The sequence below is a fragment of the Mus pahari genome, chromosome 16 (genome assembly GCF_900095145.1).
Source record: "Mus pahari chromosome 16, PAHARI_EIJ_v1.1, whole genome shotgun sequence".
Lineage (NCBI taxonomy): Eukaryota > Metazoa > Chordata > Mammalia > Rodentia > Muridae > Mus > Mus pahari.
Genome location: NC_034605.1, coordinates 7,565,711 through 7,588,877, shown reverse-complemented (window position 1 = coordinate 7,588,877; position 23,167 = coordinate 7,565,711). Strand labels below are relative to the sequence as shown.

Here is a 23,167-nt window from a genome sequence, read left to right as displayed (position 1 = left end):
CACTCACACACACACACACACACACACACACACACACACACACACACACACACGCCTCAGATCACCACAGAGCCTCTCAGGCAGAAACATTAGGGTCACGGGTTGCTATTTCATATTTTTCAATGCCTTTTAAATTCAACCACAACAAAGATAAAGATCATCTGGGCACCGTTGCAGTATTTATAGCATTAACTCACTAAGAAAACCATACAACAAAAATCCCCATTCAAAACACAGATACCCCTAGTCCCTGTAGACTAACCATTGCCTCTGGTTATGAAGCAATAATTATCCCTCCCCACAGAAATCAATAAAAGCTCTTGCCTCATGAACCTGCTATTTCCCGACTTTGTTCTCTGAACTAAAGATTCCCAAGTCATATTGATTACATAGTAAATTTTTTTAAGTTCTTTACAAGACAGCACTGAAGAAATCCTCACGCTAACATCACCGCTGTTGTTAAAAGACTTCTCATCTTTCCGTCACATTAATGGTCATCCTTTTTCTAGGGTTTTGTCATTTTTCATTTTCATCTTGTCATTTTAAGGGTGTCTTTGTCTTGCTTAATAGCACAGAGTCTTAGGATACAAATTTGATGGTGTTTCTGAGACTTTGACGACTGCCATATTTTTCTTCCAAGTGTGGGGGGGGGGCTGATGAACGGACTGTGCCTTGTCTCTCCAGGGACAGCTGGGACCATCCCAAATGCACCTAGGAGCTCTCAGAGTACTAATACCATCACAACTCTGTGCAGAGTCACATAGCAGCTGTTTTAAAGGGCAACCAACAGGCTGGGGAGTTGGGCAAAATGCCCCATGGGTAAAGATGCCCGTTGCCAAAACTGGGACCCTCCTAGGGGAGGACTGCTGAGTGCTGTCCTCCCACCCAGGTACGCACACTCACACACATACACACAAATAAAACTTCTAAATGTGAATTTTTAATAGTAGATTGAGAGTTTTAGAAGGTAAGGAGAATGGGGAACAATTTAGGGGTGATTTAAAAAAACAAAAAACTACCCAGACCTTGATAGTGACATTGTTTGCACAACCTTGTGAATGAGATTAAAGTCATCAAACTTAGAGAGATGACTTTTATAATACATGCATTATGTTTAAAATTATACAGGACTCGAGGCAGGGCTCAGTACACAGCGTTTGCTTAGTATTCTCAAAGTCCATGCAACATTAATTCATTAATAAATTATATTACATTAAACACACCGGTACTTTTGATGTGAGCCCCACTAAGGTCCCAACGGCCTTGTTTGTGAGCACACATCAGTTCTGACCTCAGAGACCAGTGGGAGAATAGGAGGAGGAAGGAGGCAAGTTGATCCAGGCAGGACAGAAGAGACACAAAGATCTAAAAGGATGCCCTCGCTCTCTTTCTTCTGAGACAATGAGGGGTCATGATGTCAGCTAAGGCCAAGGCAATGGGTTCAACCCTGACAAATGTCACACAAAGGCAACTCCTGAGCTTAGGCCAATTTTATGACCCCCTTTTTAGCAAGTCATCAATTATGCATAACAAAGAGAGGAAATAAAAGCCACGGACCCTTCTCCACAACCAGAAATATTCTACCAGAGGCATGTGGGAGGGGCAAAAGAAAAAGAAGAGGGGAAGAGAGAGAGGGGAAGAAAGACAGGGAGAAGGAAAAGGGGAGAGTGAGAAGAGAGTGGAGGAGGAGAGGGAGCGGGAGAAGGAAATAGATTACTCCAAAGGAGACTCTGGAATACCCGTGGGAGACTGTAACAAAGCTGACGGGTACCACTGATGCTGTAGCCATACAATATTTTCAGAGTCAGGTGCTTAGTTGAGCTCAGTTCTAACAGTCCCTAGGAACTTTCTTAGTGCCTTCTTCCCCAGCAGGAGTCCTCAGCGACAGCACTTCAGGAAGGCTAAACCTAGAAATACTTAATTGTGAAGATGCCCTGTGCCTTGGAAGAAGTTCAGGGGTGCCTCTGGTTCGGTCTTTCTAAGTGCTGGTAGCATCTCTCTCCCATCAGGCACAAAAGCACTCTGACAGTGACAAATGTCTAGAGGGGGGACCACCCCCAATAAGTCTTGTGGCAACTAAACTGATCTCATGTTTATAGGGGTTTGGACCACTGCTCTAAGTGATGTCAGTTCCCACTGGTTTGGCTTTCTCCTTGTTTCATCGTCCCAGTATGCCCACAGCAAGAGAAAGCAAAGACTAAGTGCAGGGTTAGGGATGTGGCTCAGCTGGTGGAGTGTTTGCTGTGACATGCCAGAAGCCTGCGCATATGGGGTGTGGTAGCAAATGTCTGGAATCCCAGCACAGAGAAAGTTGAGGCAGGAGAATGAGAACTTCAAAGACTTCAGTCTGCACTACACAAGAGAGAGGAAGAGAAACGAAAGCAAACAAGCCACCTTAGAAAAGAAACCTGGGTCGGAGGGCTAAAGAGGCTCCTGAGGTTAGGGGAGTGTGCTGCTACAGGAAAGAACCTAAGTTCAGTTCCCAGCACCCCTGGTTAAGTGGCTCAGAACCCAAGCACCTGTAACTCCAGATCCAATGACCCCTTCTGGGCTCCTGGGCTCACAAGCACTCAGCTATGCACAGCAGCACGCACATAAACATAATTAAAGCAAGTCAACCTTTAGAGAGAAAAGTCTGCTTTAAAATGTGAATTCTCTAAAATGACGGAAAGGTAAAAGCAACACATCTAATCCCAAAAGAGGGAACTCTCCTCTCTCCTCTCCTCTCCTCTCCTCTCCTCTCCTCTCCTCTCCTCTCCTCTCCTCTCCTCTCCTCTCCTCTCCTCTCCTCTCCTCTCCCCTCTTTCCAATCTCTCCTTACCATTCAATGGCTTACCTTCCTCGCCTACCATCCAAAGACCACCTTCAAACTGGCCTTGAACAGTCTTTCCTCCTGTTTGACCAAACTGCCTGAAGATCAATAGCATGCTTGATAAACAAAACTCCACCCACCACCCACCCCACAACATCCTCTAGGTAATTAAGCCCCCCAGGGAATTGTAAAGAGCTAAGAAACCTTTACACTAAACCCACTCCCGAGTTTCATAGAAGGGTCCTTCTGCCCTGCAGCAAAGATCAGGTGGGTGTCAGGAAGAACAAGCTCTTGGATATCAAACCCTTTGACATGCGAGCTCACCATCCGGAGGCCTCAACACCTTGTTGTTCTGCGTGCACCACCCCACAGGGTGCAGATCCGCTATGATCACATCGCACCAGAAGTCAGCCCTTCGGTCCTCCCCATAACCACAGTAACGCAGGAGCAGCAGCTGGCCACAGGTGGTGATGATCGTGGCCACCCAGTAAGTGTCTGGATTGTTCTTGTTGGCCACCTCCAACTTCATTCCTGGCTGGAAGCTACTCCGAATGCTGATCTCCACCTTGAGATAGCAGAAACACACACAGGAAAACCAAGATCAGTCTAGTCACGAGCCGCGAAAGATTTTTAAGAACTACATAAACACAAGCACTTGCGAACATAATCCCTGCTGCCTTAAAAGAGGTGTAAGACAAATCCACCATGAGCCTCTAAGGAGAGGCTAAATACTGGGGAAGCCACACTCCAGAGATAAAATGAATTTGATAACAAGTTTTTATTTCACCCGTTAAATTCAACAGCTTGAAACTAATAATATAAAAATATGAGTAAGCAGGAATGGTGTTGCACACCTGAAACCCCAGCACCCAGAGGCCAACACAGAAATCCTACAGATTTACATCAACCTGGGAGATACAACTAGATCTCGTCTCAAAATACCAAAAAAAGTCTATAAAGGCTGAAAATGTCACTCAGTTGGTAGGGTGCTTGCTGAACATACAGGGAGTCCTATGATGCTAAAACACAAGGGCTTGATCCTCAGCACTGAGTCATTAAAAAAAAAAAAAAAAAAAAAAAAAAAAGGCAGGTAGAGAGAGAAGAATCAAGTCAAGGTCATCCTTGGCTATACAGTTTGAGACTAGCCTAGGCTACATTAAACCCTGTATTTAAATGATGGTGGTGGTGGTGGTGGCAGTGATGATGATGATGATGATGATGATGATGATGATGATGATGTAAAAGCTAGTATTTTTGAACAAGGACTCCCAAGATCCTGAGTTTAACGAAAAGCGCTTCTCAATTAGAGCTACATACTCTTCCGTGTATATAGCTCAACTGTTCAGTGTGCCAGGACAAAAATTAAAAATAACAAAAGCAGCACCCCCAACGGATGTGAGGTCTACCAAGAGGAGACCCTCAAAGAAAGCCAGGGCATGGGGAATGAGTCATCTGTGAAACGGCTACTTTTTCTACAAATCTTTTTACACAGGCCTGGGGACCGTCTACATCTGGAAGGCTGGATGCCTGCATGCTCCTTCAGGGATACAGAGGTCCCGAAAGACAATCACCTGTTCACCATTTGGTGACATCCACTTCAGCTGAAAAGGAGGTGTGAGAAGTGACCACCCAGACAATTCTGCAGGTGACCCCTTACCAAAGACATGACCTCACTATACAGAAGAGAAGGGGGAAGCTGTCAATCAGTCTCTCCTTCCCAAACTTCCCTAAGGAAATCACAGGTCATCTTAGCATCTTGTCCACCATGGCTTCCGCAGGACCATGGTCCTCGCTATATAAGCCAGAGATACGTCACCTGTGTTGTGCTTTAAAACGTAAACTCTGGTTTCACCACGTGAACTACAGCCTGAGGGGTACAGAGAAAGGAAGGGGAGTGCACCCTTACAAATTCAAGAAGGTCTTAAATGCCCTTTTGAAGAGACATGGCACTTCCAAGTAGAAACTAATGTGACTGTCTTATTTCAGCTGAACCTCAAGGAGGTTGAGTTGCTCCTGGGACAGCCCAGTGGAAAAACAGATCTCCCAGAAATACATTTTTATTTACTAAAACAACAGTCACACATATGAGCGTGGCTTTGGGGAACATCATCTTTCCCAACCAAGAGCTCACGACTAAGAAACGTCTGCGTCCCTTTCTCCTAAGACGTGCCCCCAGGTGCACATGCTAGCTGAATAACAAGCAAATATGATCAAGGAGAATGAACTTCGTGAGACCTACATTTCCAGACTCTATCGTGATTCCTCTAACATGGTTTATCGCTCCTCTAAAACCTACAAAACTCTAATGTGGCTTTTCAAAATTACAGTAACCTTTTTTTTTTTTTTTTTGACAAAATCTCCTGTCACTCGGGCTAGCCTTAAGATCGCTACAAAGCCTGAGATTAAACTGCTAATCCCCCTGCCTCTACCTTCCCGTTCTAGAATTATACAGATGTACCACAACACCCAGTTTTAGCCAATGCTAAACCTGGGGGTTCATGCACGCTAGGAAAGTATTCTATCAACTGGGCAGAGTCCCCAGCCCCAAAATCGCCTCATTATAAAAAATATAGTCATTACACCTACTAAGAAGAATTAATGTAACATCTTGCCTAACTCGCCGGCTTATTATTAGAATCAAGCTGTGTCCTGTTTCAGGAGCAGCTATGCAAAACCCAAACTCCCCCCCACCCCGCCCCGGCTGGCCTTCTTCCTACAAAATCTTAGCTGAGTTTCCGTTTCTCTTTTCACTCTTCTCTTCTGACTGGTTCTGGGGTTTCACCCACTAGATCCCTTTCCCTCCCTCCCACAGACCAGAAGGAACAAACTGCTCAACCTACATGTCTGAAGGACACGTGTGGCACCGCTCTGGTACCTGTCTCTTCCAAATAGTCTCCCCAGCTGAAGTCATTGTCCTCCGGGCCGGAATCTTCATCTGTGGAAACAGAGCAAAGCAAGAATATCAAAACTAGGGGACGGAAGGGGACACAAGCCGACTCAGTGGCTTCAGAGGACATGGCTGAACTCTCACAAGAACTTCAGCTCACTGTTAAAGAAATATTTAGTTTTAAAAAAAAAAAAAGGGTAAAGGAGATGGAGAGATAGCTCCTTCGGTAAACTGCTTGCTGTTCAAGGACAAGGACCTGAGTTCAGAGATCCAGAAAGCACGTACAAATTCTTGAAGGGTAGTGTGTGTGTGTGTGTGTGTGTGTGTGTGTGTGTGTGTATACAAGTGTGTACGTGTGTGTGCATGCACATCTGTTAGGATTCAATGAGAGTCTGCCAAAAAAAAAGGGAGACAGATTGGTTACAATTGATGTCAGGCATACAGAAAGAGAGAGACAGAGAAAAAAGAAAAGAAACCGGGAGACAAGAAGAAAAAAATGCTTTGATGCCTTGTCAAAATTAAAAGCAGTATTTGTGCTTTGAATCAAATGAGTAAGAGCTGACTTAAGGCTAACTACCTGATACTCATGGTATCATGGTACCTGATATTCGTGGCCTAACATTAGCCATGGTAGACATCACAGTGTGGGAAGGCTGGAAGAAATGCAAAGGGACATTTCTAGCCCAAAGTGTGGGCCAAGATATATACAGGCACCAAACTCCCTACGAACTGAGGCTGGAGACTGGAAACTAACAGACTTTTATAAAACAGTGACTTCAGAAACATTTTAAGAAAAATACATTGGGGGTTGGTGAGATGGCTCAGTGGATAAGAGCACCCGACTGCTCTTCCGAAGGTCTGGAGTTCAAATCCCAGCAACCACATGGTGGCTCATAACCATCCGTAACAAGATCTGACTCCCTCTTCTGGAGTGTCTGAAGACAGCTACAGTGTACTTACATATAATAAATAAATAAATCTTAAAAAAAAAAAAAAAAAAAAAGAGTTCTCAGAGCCTCTCCCACCAACAGAAGTTCACAGATTAAGTGCTTCTCAAGTCTCAAGGGAAAGGACACAAACACCTAAATGTATATAATGTCCCTCAAGATCGTTAACTCTTCTTTGAGGCAGACAAGACGGCTTAGCATTCAAAGAGGCTTGCTGCCAAAGACGGAGGCCAAAGTTCAATCCCTGGAATCCCCAAGATGAAAGAACAGAATCCCAAGAGCTGTTTTCTGACTTCTTAAAGTACATTCATGTGGGCTGGTGAGATGGCTCAGTAGGTAAGAGCACCCGACTGCTCTTCAGAAGGACCGGAGTTCAAATCCCAGCAACCACATGGTGGCTCACAACCATCCGTAACAAGATCTGATGCCCTCTTCTGGAGTGTCTGAAGACAGCAGTGTGTACTTACATATAATAAATAAATAAATCTTTAAAAAAAATAAAAGAAAAGAAACAGCATTTAAAAAAAAAAAGTACATTCATGTAAGAAAGAAAGGGAGAAAGAAGGAAAGAAAGGAAGGAAGAGAAAGAGTGTGTGTGCGTGTGTGTATGTTTGAGAGAGAAGAGAGAGAGAGACAGAGACAGAGACAGAGAGACAGACAGACAGGAGGCAGACGCCTGGGGGGCTGTGAAAGATTTTCTAGATTGGGTTTACTTAAGACGGACACCTCACCCTAAATGTGGATGACACCATTCACGAACTGGGGTCTCTGCCTAAGTAAAAAGGAGAAAGGGACATGGAGGTCCAGCATCCCTGTCCCCCTGCTTCCTGACTGAGGGTACCATGTGACCGGACACCTCAACGGCAAGTCACCATGACTGATCAGACAGTCAGACTGTGAGCCAGAAGTAAACCTTCCCTTCCTTATGTCATGTCCGTCTGACCGCAGACGTAACTACTGTGTGTTTGCTAACCGCAGACGTAACTACTGTGTTTGTGATTTTAAGCCACCCTCAGGGCCAGCAAGAAGACACAGCAGAAAGCACCGCATACACAAGTAAAAGGAACGCTTCGGATAGTTCACTTGTCTTACAAAACTGTTCAAAGGATGTCAACCTTCAACTCATACATCTTTCACAAGCAAGTGCTGACTTCACTGGCCAAGAGGAAATTCCATCTCGGGCATGGCATGCTATATGCTCTCAGGTGAGCCAGGGGGATTAAGAACGGGAGGCTTCCAGAATGAAAGGCTGCCCTTTCTTCTCCTGGTGATTTTTCAATTAAGGGAAAGATAAGTAATTGTCTTGTTATCCTCAACATAGTCTAAGAGATGAACAGAAAATGGTATTTTATTTTATAATCAGAAAATGCTAATATTACCTTTTAAGACAAGTTCTCACTAACTGGCCGTTTAGCCCAAACAGGCCTCAAATGTGTGATCCTCCTGCCTCAGCATCCCAAAGAGCTGTGGTGGCATATTCTTATACCACTAGGCCCAGCTAAAAGATGCTCGTGGAAGGTGATGACTTAAATGTTGCCTTCCACATGCTTGCTAGAGCTGCTTCTTGAGTGTATGCCAATAAAGATGCTTAAAAGCAAAAGCCCAAGAGAACACAGCCATTCTTGCAAAAGAGTGTCTAGGTCCTGAGCTCCAAGCCCAGCTAGGAAGATATGAGACTTGGAGCATCTAAGACACCGAAGCAAACAAGTCATTCTGGCCCACTACAGAAACACTTCATAAAAATAAGCCACATGCCAGACCCAGAACGAGATTAAATAACACAAAAATTGTATGTCCGACACTGGTAACTCTAGCCACGCTGTTAGAAAAATAAAACTGTATACAAAACTTAGGCTTACTCATAACAAAGTCTGTTAAAAATCTGCCGCATATAACCCCTCCCCAGGCTTGTGTGCCCAAACAGTTGATTCTCTAAAGGCACGTTCAATGAGCAATCGGTAAACACACGCGATGTTTATGAGGAGAGATCTCATAAAGCCAGAGAAAATATTTACAGCTGATCCATAAACCTCTTAAACCCACAAACATTTTATCAAGGAAACTCTGACAACTCCCGCATCATAAATGGTCAAGTGGGAGGCATTTCCCATGATGTCATGAAACCCCACTATGAAAAGCTACTATGAACACTTCACACCTTACAAAGAAAGCAGGCGTGTTCATTAAAACAGCAGTTCAGTTTGGTTTGGTTTTAACAGAAAGCTATCTGTGGGACCAGAATATTCCAGAATAAACATAAATAGAATGTCTTATGAAAAGCCGGAGCACAAGTGACTTCAAATAAAAATATAATAAACAAGTGTCCCATACATCTTTTTTCTTAATAAAAGCTGAGATCAGCTCACTTTACAGTCTGAAGGGAGCCTGGCTTTGCAAGAATGGATATTAGAGCTTGCCTGTTACCATGCAGGGCTCCAGAAACTGGCAGATTCCCCACGAACAAAATCTTGCAGAAGTCAATCTCTCACATGCTAGGTAATTTTTTAAACGTGAAAAGAGATAGGAAGAAGGCTTTAAATCATCTTTAAATACTGGCAGCTCCTCCCATCACCAGGAGAGGAAAACAGGGCAGTTGTGAGATGCTCTCTAAATAACCCAGAAAAGGAACTACTGCTGCCGGTCCACCCTGGATCTGAGCACACAACTGCAGCCTGAAGTTCAAAGCGCGGGTAGGGGGTGAGGGTGTATATGTGGGTGTGTAAATATTGACCCACAAGACCTAGTTCTCACAATGAGGAGCAAGCCTTGAACTTTTCTAAGTGTGTTGACCCACGTACTCCCAAATAAAAGAAAGAGGCTTGGTTGCCTGGATGATATAGTCTCGGGAGTGCCAAGCGCAGCACAAGGGTGACTACAACAGGAAAATTAGTACATTCAAGTCTAGCCTGGGCAAGCCATAATCACATAAAGAACCCTGCCTCTTAATCCAATATATATGGAGAGAAATATGTTTAATACACATAAGCGTTGTTGTGTGTGCACATGTATAAAATAAGCATGTTCGTGTGTGTGAGTATGTCTGCGACTGCGTGCATGCGGGTTGGTGCCAGTGGTCACTCATCAGGAGCCATCCACCTTGTTTTTAAGACAAGATCTCTCACTGGCTCACCAATTAGGAGAGTCTGGCAGGTCAGCAAGCCTGAGCATCTCTGCATCTCTGCCTCCCCAGCACTGGGGCAGTAAGTGTACTTTTTTTCACAAGGGTTCTGGGGATCGAACTCAGGTACTCATGCATTAAACTCAAGGGCTTTATTGACTCAGTTACCGCTCTAGCCCCATTTTTACTATTATTATTATTATTATTATTATCATCATCATCATCATCATCATCATTTGTAAGACTCAAGTTGACATGTTCAACTTCCTTCCTTTTCCTCAGAGGCTGGCCTTGGCTGAACATACAGTATCCCAGGCTGCAGTGTGAACCTGCATTGAGCAGGCCTGCACATACCCTGTCTCAGAAGCCATTGTATTACGGTAGCCCCCACATCCTGCTACCTTTCACTCTGGTTCATCACACCCAAAAGTCCAGCCATCCAAATTCAGTGGGCTTCACTCCTGCATGCCTTGGGGTACTGTGGGGTGCTCTGCCCACTGGGGGAGACCTGTGGTTCCTCTTTGTTTAGCTGTACTTAATTCAGGTGCACACTCTCTTTGTTTCTAGGAGGGAAGTACCCTTTTGGTCTTACTTCAAGAACAGGACTCACATTTGAGTTGCCAATCCCAGCTAAAATCTGAGCTCTCCTGGGGAAAAGCTAAAAGAAAGAGGAAAAAAAAAAAAAAAACTAACAGTGAGACTCGGTTTAGTCTCAGCCGGGATACAGCCCATGAGAAAATCATCCTTGCAAGGCACTAAATCAGCCTCAGGCAGAGTGGGCAGAGAGAAGCAAAGGGGAACACACTGAAGCCCCCAGACTAGTTTTCTGTCTCTTGATCATCAGGCAAGATCGCTGATATAGACTCACTGTCCTCTCTCCCTCGCTGTCTCCACAGCCCCCTCTCCCTCTGAACCTGGTGCCTCACATATCTCACACAAGCTAAACAACTGCTCTACCAGTGATCTATATATTCCAGCCCTGTTTATACATCTTTGGAGACAAAGTCTCAGCCGGCAGGCTCTCAGCATAATCTTATCCCTGTAACCCAGGCTGGTTTCAAGCTCACAATCTCCTTGTCTCAACCCCTTAAGCAGTTAGCATTATGTATGGCTAAGCAGATGCCATCATGTGTCTGTCCCATAACAGAGGAAGAAGGGACGGAAGAAAGAAGAAAAGGGGATCTGAGTGGTGTCGGGATTAATGACATCAGTGCCCCAACCTCAGTATGGGTGCTCCCAACACACCACACCCTTGGCATCCAGTGTCCTCATCTTCAAGATACGTTATCTGTTTAAATGTTCAAACCTAGAGATGATTTAGAAAATTGCTCATTTTAATCTATAAAGTTTTAGACTCACTTTTAAAACCTGTGACACTACGTTGAATGCATGAACTCCTGATAATCTGGTCACCCACACAAGACCACACCAGTCAACATCCCACACTGGGGGAGGAAGGGTACGACCCCACCCACCCCTAGTGGAAGAACTACCGACAGTGGGTGGCTATTTTGTTTGTTTGTTTCCGGGACAAGACCTCTGATAGCTTCCCCATGCCCAAGTGGTCAGGTTTACACTCAAGTATATATAAGCAACACTAATTGGCCTCAATAGAGTATATAGGTATATCAACAATAATTATGGAGAAAGAAGACATAAATTTGAGAGGGACAATGGGGGAACATAGAATGAACTGGAGATGGAAGTCTGATGAAAATACATTGTACTCACGTTTGAAATTCACACACAAAATTTTTAATTCAATCTATAGAAATATGGTAGCACTATCAAAGCCTCCTCGTCTCAAGGACATAATGAAACACTAAAACACAGGGACATATAAGCCCATAGCACAATGAGAAAGACCAGGGTCAGAAGCTGCAAAATCCAAACATAACTTAGAATTATTTAGAAAACTTAGTGTTAAAGATCAGAGCATCGTGCGTGATTTAAACCATCCACTACTCGAGAGTAAAGTACAAATCACGAATGAGCATCTACGATGTGCTTTCAGCCAGGAATCCCCCAGACTCTGATATCGTCCTGAAGAACTTGTCAGGAAGAATAATTTCCTGACAGTAGATTATCCGTAATGAGCTTCAGCATCTACTTACGCTACAGAGAAATATGGCAGCTGCGTGAAAAGGAAAACTTATCACTGAAAATGACACTGCCCCCAGAACAGCGCTGTGTGCAGAGGATGTGCTATAAAAATCCAGGCAATGCCCAGGAACTTCCAAAGTGTGAGACTGTAAGATTACTTCACTCTGCAGACAGGAAAAAAGATGGCGGGTGGGGACAACTAGAGCAGTGCCTGTCTAGCAGTTCTCAAAGCCACTGGTCAGTGAAGTGCTTGCTGTACAACCGTGAGGACCTGCGTTTGGATCTCCGGCATCCACAGGTGAGTCAAGCATAGTGGGGCATGCATGGCTGGAATCCTTGACACTTACAGGTTAGCCAGCCCAGCAAAACCAGCAGATGCCCTGGGTCAGCAAGGGCTTGCCTCAGAGCATGGGTGGAAGGCCTGTGGAAGAGGTCAGGGGGTAAAAGTGCTTGTGACAGAGGCCTGATGACCTAAGAGGATGAAAGTTGTCCTCTGACATATCCCCCACATGTGACCCACAAATTTCTGCCTCAACTGTTACTAATGATCAATAAACACAAATACGATGGGGAGCAACTGAAAAGGATACTCCAGGTGAATAGCATATGCATACTTACACTGGATTGCAAGTGTGCGCTACACACACACACACACACACACACACACACACACACACGGCCTAATTCTGCAGCAGATACTATGAGCCTTTATTCCACTAAGATAGTCACGTTTTACAGGTTTACAGACCTTTACAGAACTGAGAGATCTGATCTTGTAAGGTCGATGGTATCAAGCAGTTTTTTACTCCATCACTGACTGACTAGTTCGTTCAAGTGGGACCAGCAAGATGGCTCAGCAGGTAAAGGCGCTCGCTCCCAAGTCTGAAGACAGAGTTCAACTCTCCCCCAACTTGCCCTGTGACTCTCACCTCCACGTGCAACCATGGCATACTGCATATAAGTGAACACACACACACACACACACACGCACACACACACACACTTCATTATTTCAAAGTGAGGACAAACTTGATTAATTTCATTAGACAATGGTCAACCCTCTCCCTAAATTAATGGGCAACATTTTGCATGAATTCACTGCAGCAAATATTAATGATTCACAGGGCTCTCTTGCCCTTATTTAATTTGCTGATATATAAATCGTGCACTTCTATTTTCAGAAAAAAAGTATCCTTTTAAAATAAACCAGTACATAAATATTTTTAGAGATGCATTTATAAATTCATTAAATATTAAAATCCAATTAAAAACAATCTGGGATTTTTTTGTTTATTTTTTTGCTTTGTTTTATCCAATTATATCACACAAAGTCACACGACCTAAATTTCTTTCACACTACATACTTTCCAAAGACATACATGCTCACTGCTTTGGAGAGTGTGCCAGTAATATCTTCTCTCACAATTCTTCATTTCTCATTGAAACTAACCTGGGACACCGCTGATGGGTAGCTCTGAGGAAAGGTACAGTCACTAAGCATGGGAGCCCCCTGACATCTGTAGTGACAGCACAGATAGCTACAGACAATTACCAGCAGAAGGCACGGAGATTCAGACGTGCTGGGTCACCCCACGGTAACCTGGGCCACTCTGTCTTGTATGATCAATATGAGTACTGACCAAATCCTTTGTAACGTGAAAGCTGCTGTCTCTGTACTGTGTCGTGGGGCTTGGGTGGGACAGCAAATGCCATGAGACCTAGAAACATGTCCCCAGTGTTTCCTGAGCATCTCAAGAAAATACTGGTCTATATGCAAAGTTCCAGAGAAACCCAACCCACAGGATCCTACCTGAGTAAAGGGTCCCATTCCCATTTGCTGGGCCGGTTATCTTTTCCAAAGAGGAGGATGAGTTGCGCTTCTTCGAAACTGGCAAATATCTCTCCATGCTGATGACTATGCCTCCTAGTCCCTTAATTCATCCTCCAGGGAGCTATATGAGGACAAGCAAAAACAGAAGATTAGAGCCCTCTGATCAGACTCATCGTGTCAACTCTTGTAGCTCTCCTAAGGTTACAGAGCCCTCACACCAACTCATAACACTCCAGAAGCGCGGAGGGGGGGACGGGAGGGGGATGCAGTTGCCGACTAGAAATACCAAGAATCAGAACGAACGGCACATCACCTCTCTATACCTCATCAACAACAAAGGTCACAGCACAGCAAAGCTAATTATTTTCTAGAGGTCATTACTAACACTAACATGGATACTTTTTTTTTCACCAACAAATACAGTCCACGATGGTAGTCCATCAGCCTGGGGCGCATGTGTCCTCTCTGAAAAAACTTTTAAATCTATATGTAATTACACATTGTATCACATATAAATTGTTAAGATATACAGAATTTTATTTATATGTACATATATATAATTCAATGTGTTCTTTATTTCACATGTAGATAAAAAAACAAAGTCAGCAAAACAGGAAAGCTAGACAAGAAAAGGAATGAATATGGCATGTATATGTCTAGCAGTAGGATAGTGTGTGGCTCACATATTGGTGAGTGGTCTAAGAATATCACCTCCTCAACACACAATTGCGTGTGCACTAGCACATGTACACATGCACACACACTCACAGGGAGACAGAGAGAGACAGACAGACAGACAGACAGAGACCGAGAGACAGGGAAGCACAGAGTCACACACAGCAAGACACACATAGCACATACAGACACACAAGCACTTACATATCACACACAGCAGACACACACAGCACACACAAGCACATACATATCACACACACAGCACAGATTCACATACAGCACAGACATAGCAAACACATATACCCCACACACGCACACACATACACACACAGAGCAGACACACAAAAGCATATACATATCATACATGCGCACACACACATACGCAGGGATCAGACTCACATATAGTACAGATACACACAACATGCACACAAGCGCATATGTATAACACACACAGCACACATTCAAGCATATACATATCACACACACACACACACANAGAGAGAGAGAGAGAGAGAGAGAGAGAGAGAGAGAGAGAGAGAGAGAGAGAGAGAGTCACAGAAAGTATGAAAACAGCTCCAGTTGCCGGGAAGAGGCTTCGAAAAGGCCAGGCACCCAGCACTGAGATTTAATCCCTGGACATTTATTTATCTACCTGTTGCATCAAAACACACTGTTGGGGGGAGCCCAGGCTATTTCTCAATCAAAATACAAAGGAAGAAAAGGCCTGCTTTAAACTAGAAAGTATAAAACCACCTGATGTGGTTCATTCAGCAACAATCTAGGCAACTTGCTCACTAATAAAAGCAAACAGAACAACAATCAAAAATTCAAGGCTCCTCCAAACAACTGGATTATCTCTTTTCCATTCAGTATTCTCTGAGCACCGAGACTTATGTTTTATGAAGCAAACATCAGTGATGATACAACAGACAGACACACAGACAATAGATAGACAGACAGACGGACAGATGACAGATCGATCAATCCATCAATCGATCCATCAATCAAAGGATGTGGAGATGGCTCAGTGGCTCAAGCATTTGCCAGGTAGTCAGTCATGAGGATAGTTCAGATGCCCAGAGTCAGCCCAAGTGCTGGCTGGGATGGCAACTCTCAGAACTGTAGCCTCCTAAGGTGGAGAAAGGAAAGTCAGATCAAGCCGGCTAGCAGGAGACACCATGTTGGAAAGTTCTGGGTTTGCCTGTGAGACCCTGACTCACTGAATAAGGTGGAGAATGGCTGAGTGTGTACCTGGACAAGCTTGGGCCCTCACCTTCTTACCACATGCCATGAAACTATGAGCCAGAATGAAACTCCCTTCCTGTGATGGTTTACAGATGCTCAGCCCAGAGTGTGGCACCATTAGGAGGTGTGGCCTTACTGCAGTAGGTGTGTCACTGTGGGGAGTGGGCTTAAGACCCTCAGCCTAGCTGCCTGGAAGTCAGTATTCTCCTAGCAGCCTTCAGATGAAGATGTAGAACTCTCAGTTCCTCCTGCACCATGCCTGCCTGGACGCTGCCATGTTCCCACCTTGATGATAACGGCCTGAACCTCTGAACCTGTAAGTCAACCCCAATTAAATGTTGTCCTTCTAAGAGTTGCCTTGGCCATGGTGTCTGTTCACAGCAGTAAAGCCCTAACGTTTGTTTATTTGTTGTGTGTTTTCCTCAAGGACTCTGTTACAGCGATGAGAAGCTGACAGACAGAGGAGCAGATTCAAAACAAGAAAGTGCAGGCAGTGAGTAGAGTAGGGTAAAGCCGAAACAGAGAAGGAAAGAAAACAAGGGTAAGACATATTTGAAAGGCATAATCAGACAGGACTCGGTGAGAATAATCCTAACAAAATGCCATCTTTTCCCAGCATGCAGCCACTGATGCTACAATAAACCTAAATCGCTCCGCAGCCAGCTCTCAGCCACTAAGGTAGCCTATGGAGATAGACAGTTCTGGGGAAAGTCTCTTAAACATAGGAACAGTGCACTACTCTCATATACATCTACATTTACTGTCCTCTTTTATAGTCTATTTCACTTTAAATTCGATGGGAGGTCAAGTCTTACTGGTGACAGCTGATTGACCCATTAAGCTTAACGAAATAAAGATGGAATATTTCGAGCTGAAGATTAGCTTACTGCTTAAGTCCTCCCTAGCATGGGGGGGAGGGAAGCTGTGAGCACCACCCTAACATCTCCACAAACAAAAAGAAAAGGCACACACAAATACTTTGCTTAAGTTTTTGTTTGTTGTTACTTTTTACGCAGGATCGCACACAGCCCAGATGAGCCTTGAACTCTATGTGGCTAAAGCTAGTTTTGAACTCCTGATCCTCTGGCCACCATATACAAACACTAGGATTACAGATAGGCATGTTGGCCATGCCTGGCTAATAACAGGATATTTTGCAAAGCAAATCCTTTTATTAACAACAATGCTCTCACCTCCAACCCGCAAAAAGAGCTATTTTTAGAAGGAAGCATATTTCCTTTTCAGGGTATGTGTGGCTGTGTGTGTGTGTGTGTGTGTGTGTGTGTGTGTCCTCATCTGTAAATCCTCCATGAAGCTATGCTCCCATCCCTTTTTGGCTCCTATTTTTAAATAAACTCTATAATTTCAAAACCAAAGTTAAAGATGTCTATTAAAATGTGGCAGAATTCTTCTTCCAAAGATATATAAAGAAAGTTCAGCGAACTGCATGTCTAAAAGGGAACTTCCTTTTATTACTATAAGCTATGGCAGCAGGATTGTCTCCGAGGCTTCGGAGGCAGAGGAACCACACAACTGGAGTATGGGAACTTATTGCAAAAGTCGCCTTGGCGCAGTGAAAGGAACCATTAACTTGAATATGGAGTAACTAAGCCATTATCAAGCTGTGGGACATAAATTAACCTTTCTGTGCCACACATTTCTCATCAGTTAAATAAGAGGTTTGATTACATGCAATCAAAGAGCCTTTTCAACTCCAAAAGGCTGAGAATCTATGATGTCTCTTTAGTATTAATTGGGTATTTTCTCCATCAGACTATCATTTTATCTGAATCACACTTAATACAATAAACCCTATCCCCCTCTCACTCTCCCTCTGCCTCTTCTCTCTATTTGGGGCGTACTCAGAGAATACAACTAACTCTAGCATGAGTTAAGCAAAGCTTTGTCAGGAAGAAAATGAGTTGGGAAGGGCACTCATTGGATGTGATTACAAAACCTACCTAAAATCAGAAGGGCAGAATTTTATCAATTCTGAGTGTCATCACCACCCGAAAGAACTTTCCAGGGTCTCCGATACCTCAGGTTAGTCTCAGTCCTTCTATATAGCCAAGAATGACACTGAATTCCTGAATCTCCCCCCCTCTGAGGTCCAAGTACTCAGATCGATCATGGGTGTGTTCCACGGGATTACCTACAGCAAATTGATATTTAACTATCCGGAGTTGGGGAGAAAGTTTAATTAGGTGCTTGCCTTACAAGCAAGTATTTGCTTCTAAGCAATCACCAGACAGTGTCTAAAAGAAAAGCCAGGCACAGGTCATTTACACAAACCCAGCAGTGCAGAGCCTGTGACAATCAGACCCGTTGGGCTCACAGGCCAGCCAGGCTACCGTTCTCAGTGAGCTCAGGTGGGTAGATAGAGAGTAGAATGTACTCAGACTGGACTCTCCCCAGGAGCTAAGAAGAAGCCCTTTAAACTCCTAGGAACTTTACAAGTTGAGAACACTCCCTGGGAGATTTGATGTCACGTAGCTCATTAGGATCTGCGGTGAGCAGACTCGGACATTTCCTGGTAACCAAACTCAAAGATCACGTGATGTTGGAGTAGGAGGTTTTTTTATTGGGGTGACTTTTGGATGCAAAGAATCCGGCGAAAGAACTGCCAAGAAAGATCCTGGAAGAACACACACAGAGAGCGCAGATACTGAGCAGCCTTGAGTGTGGAAAGGCAAAGTCCAACTCCAAGACAGTTCAACCACCCATCACAAGTTGTGCAAGAGAAAATGCTCCCGACTAAACAAACAAACAAAAGGACCAACGAGACAGAGAGACAATCAGGCAGGCTGGCGGATGGACGGGCGCACCCACCCAGGCACGCACGCACACAACTTAAATATTCACTGGTCCGATAGTTGTGCGCTAGACACCCAGCACTGAGAAGCAGCCTCATGTCAGAGCCTTTGGAACACATCCTAAGCCACCACCAATTCTTGGCTCTCTCCAACTATTCACTTAATTTAATAATGTCAAGCTTGTTAAAAAGAGAACGTAGGGATTTCAAAGCCTACGAAACTACAAACGACCCCGTTTCCCTCTGCTAGCAGCACGTGGCTTTCTCTAGTACCAGACCAGCTGGCTACTGAGCGTGCTGGCTTTGACAGCAGACGATGTCAACAGCGGAACAATCTTAGAAACTAGCCTATTTGTCTTCACACTACAGCTACTTACTTTTCTCCTTTATTGTAAATTCAAAAAGAGGCACCCCACCTGAAAAACGTTGTCGGGTACAAAGCTTCTCTGGAAAGCAGAGGAAAGTCCATGAAGATACCTATTTATAACTCGGGCATCAGCGGGTTTCTGCGGCACTTATCAAATGGGGCTTGTTGATGAAGTCTTTGTGACACCGCAGTGGCTCAGCCCTGTGTTCACGTCTATATCACAAGACATCATGGATGGGTGGGTAGTCTGTAGGTCAGGCATTGACGTAAATGTACCAAATGGATCATTTTAAATAGAACTCAGAGGGACAAACATAGGCAACAAAGATAAAGTCCCCAGGCTGAGCGCGGAAGAATTAAACCTCATAACACCCCAAGACTTTTCCTCTCTGTAGTGTGTGTGTGTGTGTGTGTGTGTGTGTGTGTGTGTGTGCACAAGTATGTGGACGTGAATGTACAGGTATGCATATGTGTGTGGAAGCCAAACTTAGAAGACAAGTGTCAAGGGTGCCCATAGACTGAGCTGGTAAGAGTCAGGGTTCTGCTGGTCTCCACCTCCCCTGAGGCAGGGATGCTGAGGGTCGACCTCAGGCTCTCAAGCTTGCTCAGAAAGCCCCTTTTCCAGTCAGTAAATGCCAGCCACCAGTCCTGCAATATTTCTTTGTACCCTTGTGTGTGGCGTGCCCTGTTCATTCATTCGTTCTCAGGTTTCAACAATGTTTGTATTTTCTTTCCTATATAAAGTGTGAGCGCAATCTTGACAGAAATCCAAGAAGATAAAATTAATCAGTAAACAAAAATCATTTTTAACCCTGACACGTAGGGAAAAATCACTTCCATGCGTCTCTACCTTCTCAATATAGTTACTTGGTGCGTATTTTTGTAAGTTCATAAAAAATTCAGAATCTAACCCAATTTTCATCTAACATTATAGAGAGAGCATTTTCTGATGCTGTAACAATTCTTTGAGAGCAGGAAAAATGGCTAAATGGATAGGGTAGTGTTTTTAGGCGTATTATCAAGTAGGTAAAATTTTTTGCTGAAAAGACTATTCACATTGCAAATGCCATCTCTGGCTTGAAAAAGAATTGCAGTGTACACCGATGTGTTCATTGAGACATTTAAATTCCGTAAGAAAAATAGAACGTGGATCACCCATTGCCTGGGCTCACTCGGAAGAGCATAAAGAAGCCAACAAAAGTGTAATTACAGCTCCTTTCCATAATAAAACAAAGAATGGAGCGTCTAGGGAGACAGGAGGTTCCACCTGCACGGTGCCAGCCTGCGTGCGAACAGGAGGACCTGAGTCTGGATGCCCAGCACATAGGCTTTAAAAAGGAGGCTGGGCAGAAGCATCTGTAACCCCAGCCCTTGTGAGGGGCTCAGGGCAGGCAAGAGCTTACTGCATGCAGTCTAGCCAGTAAGTATTCTCTGTCTCTGTCTGTCTGTCTGTCTGTCTGTCTGTCTGTCTGTCTGTCTCTCTCTCTCTCTCTCTCTCTCTCTCTCTCTCTCTNTCTCTCTCTCTCTCTCTCTCTCTCTCTCTCTCTCTTCAGTGAGCCAGTGTCTCAAAAAAGAATAAGGTTTAGAGCGATAGAGGAAGAAATGTAGTGTTAACCCATGTCCTCAACACGCACATTCACATACATAACATAACATACACAAATATACAAAATAAAAGAATAAATTAAGTACGCCAATAGTGTTGAATTTCACTGGTGGCAGCCGCCACTTGTAACACTTTGTGTACTCCAGGCAACCCTGGGGCCTTTCCTAACTGGACATAGGTCTTGTGGGGAGATTTCACTTCCTCTCCCGTTTCTTACAGCATCCGCTGCTGTCTTTTGGCTTCTCCCTGTTGCTGATGCAGCACACACTCTGGTCGCTCCCTAGGGAAGGACTGAGTGCAGAATGTGCCAGGCCTTGTTTTCAATGCGCTCACCTATTTTAACCTAACCCCTTGGGTGGATAAAGATACCATAAAGTTGGTGGCTAGCAAAATAAAAGCAACTGCCACCAAGTGTAAAGGCTACAGAATTCCATCCCAGCGAGGCACCGGTGGAAGGAGAGCCCTCCACACACGGCGGCACGTACGCGTGCACACAGGCAATCGAGCACACACACACACACACACACACACACACACACACACACACACACATGCATACTCGAACACATAAAAAAATGGAATGCAAAAAAATTTTTAATCTTCAGTTAGAAGAGCGCCTATCCTCAAAAGTAAGGACATTCCTCCATGGCCTGCCAGCCTCCACCCTCGAAGGCTCTGATGTCACCTGGCATTCTGGTCTTTGGAGGCTCAGAAATGCCACCACAGTGTCCAGTGGCAATCTATGTTAAGGCATGGAGGCACCCACTAGCTTTTATGGCTAATTTCCTCAACTTCCTTTTCTCTTTCATTCCAATATTCATGCATACAAAGGCTAGACATCTTTCGTTTCTCCTTATATCTTACACCTTTTTTAAAAATATTAAACTAAATCCTTGCCCTCTTACTCTACCACCAGGAGTATGTCCTCTGCTCCTTCCCAGGCCACTGGTGACTCCCGCAAACTTCAAAAGCTCTTTTCATACTTGCATTTGCCTTACGGTTATTTATTTCCCTCACCAACTCAGAAAGAACAAAGGTAAGATGATGGTTTTTTTCCAGGCAGTAAGTAAAATGCAAAGATTTACAGTAAGTTCTGCGTGTCTGAATCGCAGCTCCTTCACTCCACACGCTAGGACTTCCAGAAGGAGCTCAGGAAACCTCGGAATCTCTCAAAGGATTCCAACCCAGCAGGAAAATCGCACAGGCAAGTTTGGGACCAAAATTTGATCTCTGAAAAAAAAACATAAACTTCCACGTTCCTAAAGAAATGCCAGGCGAATAGCTGGGAATCGCTAGAGGAGACTACAGGGACAGCTTCTGCCAATGGCTTTGAAGATGAAGAGCAGCTGTAAGTCGGACGCTCTCGTCATCCCTTTTATTTATATGCACATTGTCAGAGGCTCATTCTGCTAATAATGCCTGACTAAGGACATTGCTTCGGGCTCTCACCAGCCAACTCTCAGGCTTCCTGTGAGCAGACAAGCCCAGCTTCCTCCCATCAGCAAATGAGATGGACTGACCGTCTGGGGCAGAAGGTCCATGGGATGGTGCCATCTACCATCAGAGTTTGGCTCACCTTGATTAAGGCAGCAATTTACTCTCCATTTTTCAACCAGACTTCATTTTCGCTCTAAATAGATTGAAATCTGACACAAATTGCTGCCCCAGCATAAGAAATGCTAATTTTTTGCAATCAGATTCATACCCCAATACTGGGAAATAAGATATGTTCGAAATAGCAGGCATTCCAGGAGAAAATACTAGAGCTGGAGCCAGCTCCTACCTCCTACAGTCACATTTTGTCTCTAGTTCACTAAGTTTAATGGACCTCCCTTAACTCAATCCTCAAACAATGTATGCTACAGGAACTATAAAGTGAGCAGAGTCCGATGCTTACAGCAAGGCATTTGCAGAATGAGCCTCCCAGGCTAGGGAAATGACTACGTCAATAAAGTGCTTGCTCTGCAAGTACAAGGACCTGAGTTCAAGTCCTAGGATCAACATAAAACAAAACCAAATAGGAAATGCCTATTATTCCAGGACTGAGTGACCAGCCAGCCTACCAGAATCAGTGAGATCCAGATTCAGTGTGAATCCACAATTATTTTATTAACCAAAAATTTAAAAGTAAGCCTATGTCATGGTTAGCTTTAAGCATGAACTTGACACAACTCGGAATCAATCACCTTGGAAAAGAATCTCAGAGAAGGATTGTCTATATGAGGTTGGCCTATGGGCCTGTCTATACAAAAGTACCTTAATTAAACTAATGGATGTGGGAAGATCAACTCATTTGGGGGCAGCACCATTCCCTAGGCAAGGGAGTCCTGAACTGTATGTATATGTGTGGAGGAATTGAGCTGCGTACATGCAAACAAGCAAAGATTCATTTCCATCTGCTCTTTTCTGTGTATGTCCTGTGACTAGCTGTCCAAAGTTCCTTCCTTTAAATGGCAGACTGTATAACATTGGATTAAAAGACAAATAAAAACCCCTTTCTCTTCCTAGGTTGCTTTTTTGTCAGGAAATTTTATCACAGCAACAGGATGTGACTAGTACAGCCTTCTATGAGAAGGAACAAATTTCAACATTCTGATCTGCCGTACTCTGTCTTAAAAAAATAAAATTCATGCCAGGCAGTGGTAGTTCACGCCTTTAATCCCAGCACTTGGGAAGCAGAGGCAGGCAGATTTCTGAGTTCAAGGCCAGCCTGGTCTACAGAGTGAGTTCCAGGACAGCCAGGGCTATACAGAGAAACCCTGTC

The 23,167-nt window shown here is 44.2% G+C and overlaps 1 protein-coding gene across 4 annotated transcripts in view; it reads right to left on the bottom strand.

Moving 5' to 3' along the window:
* The window catches only part of Sfmbt2 (Scm like with four mbt domains 2), a 186,876-nt gene that overhangs the window by 152,196 nt on the left and 11,513 nt on the right, over positions 1 to 23,167 (bottom strand). For all 4 annotated transcript variants that reach the window (XM_029547654.1, XM_021215581.2, XM_029547653.1 and 1 more), the window contains 3 exons: positions 13,678 to 13,819; positions 5,653 to 5,747; positions 3,137 to 3,377 (listed from right to left, as the gene is read on the bottom strand). In XM_029547654.1, the coding sequence (XP_029403514.1) occupies positions 3,137 to 3,377; positions 5,653 to 5,747; positions 13,678 to 13,774 (433 nt within the window). In that variant the 5' untranslated portion in view covers positions 13,775 to 13,819. The remainder of the gene's footprint in view (positions 1 to 3,136; positions 3,378 to 5,652; positions 5,748 to 13,677; positions 13,820 to 23,167) is intronic.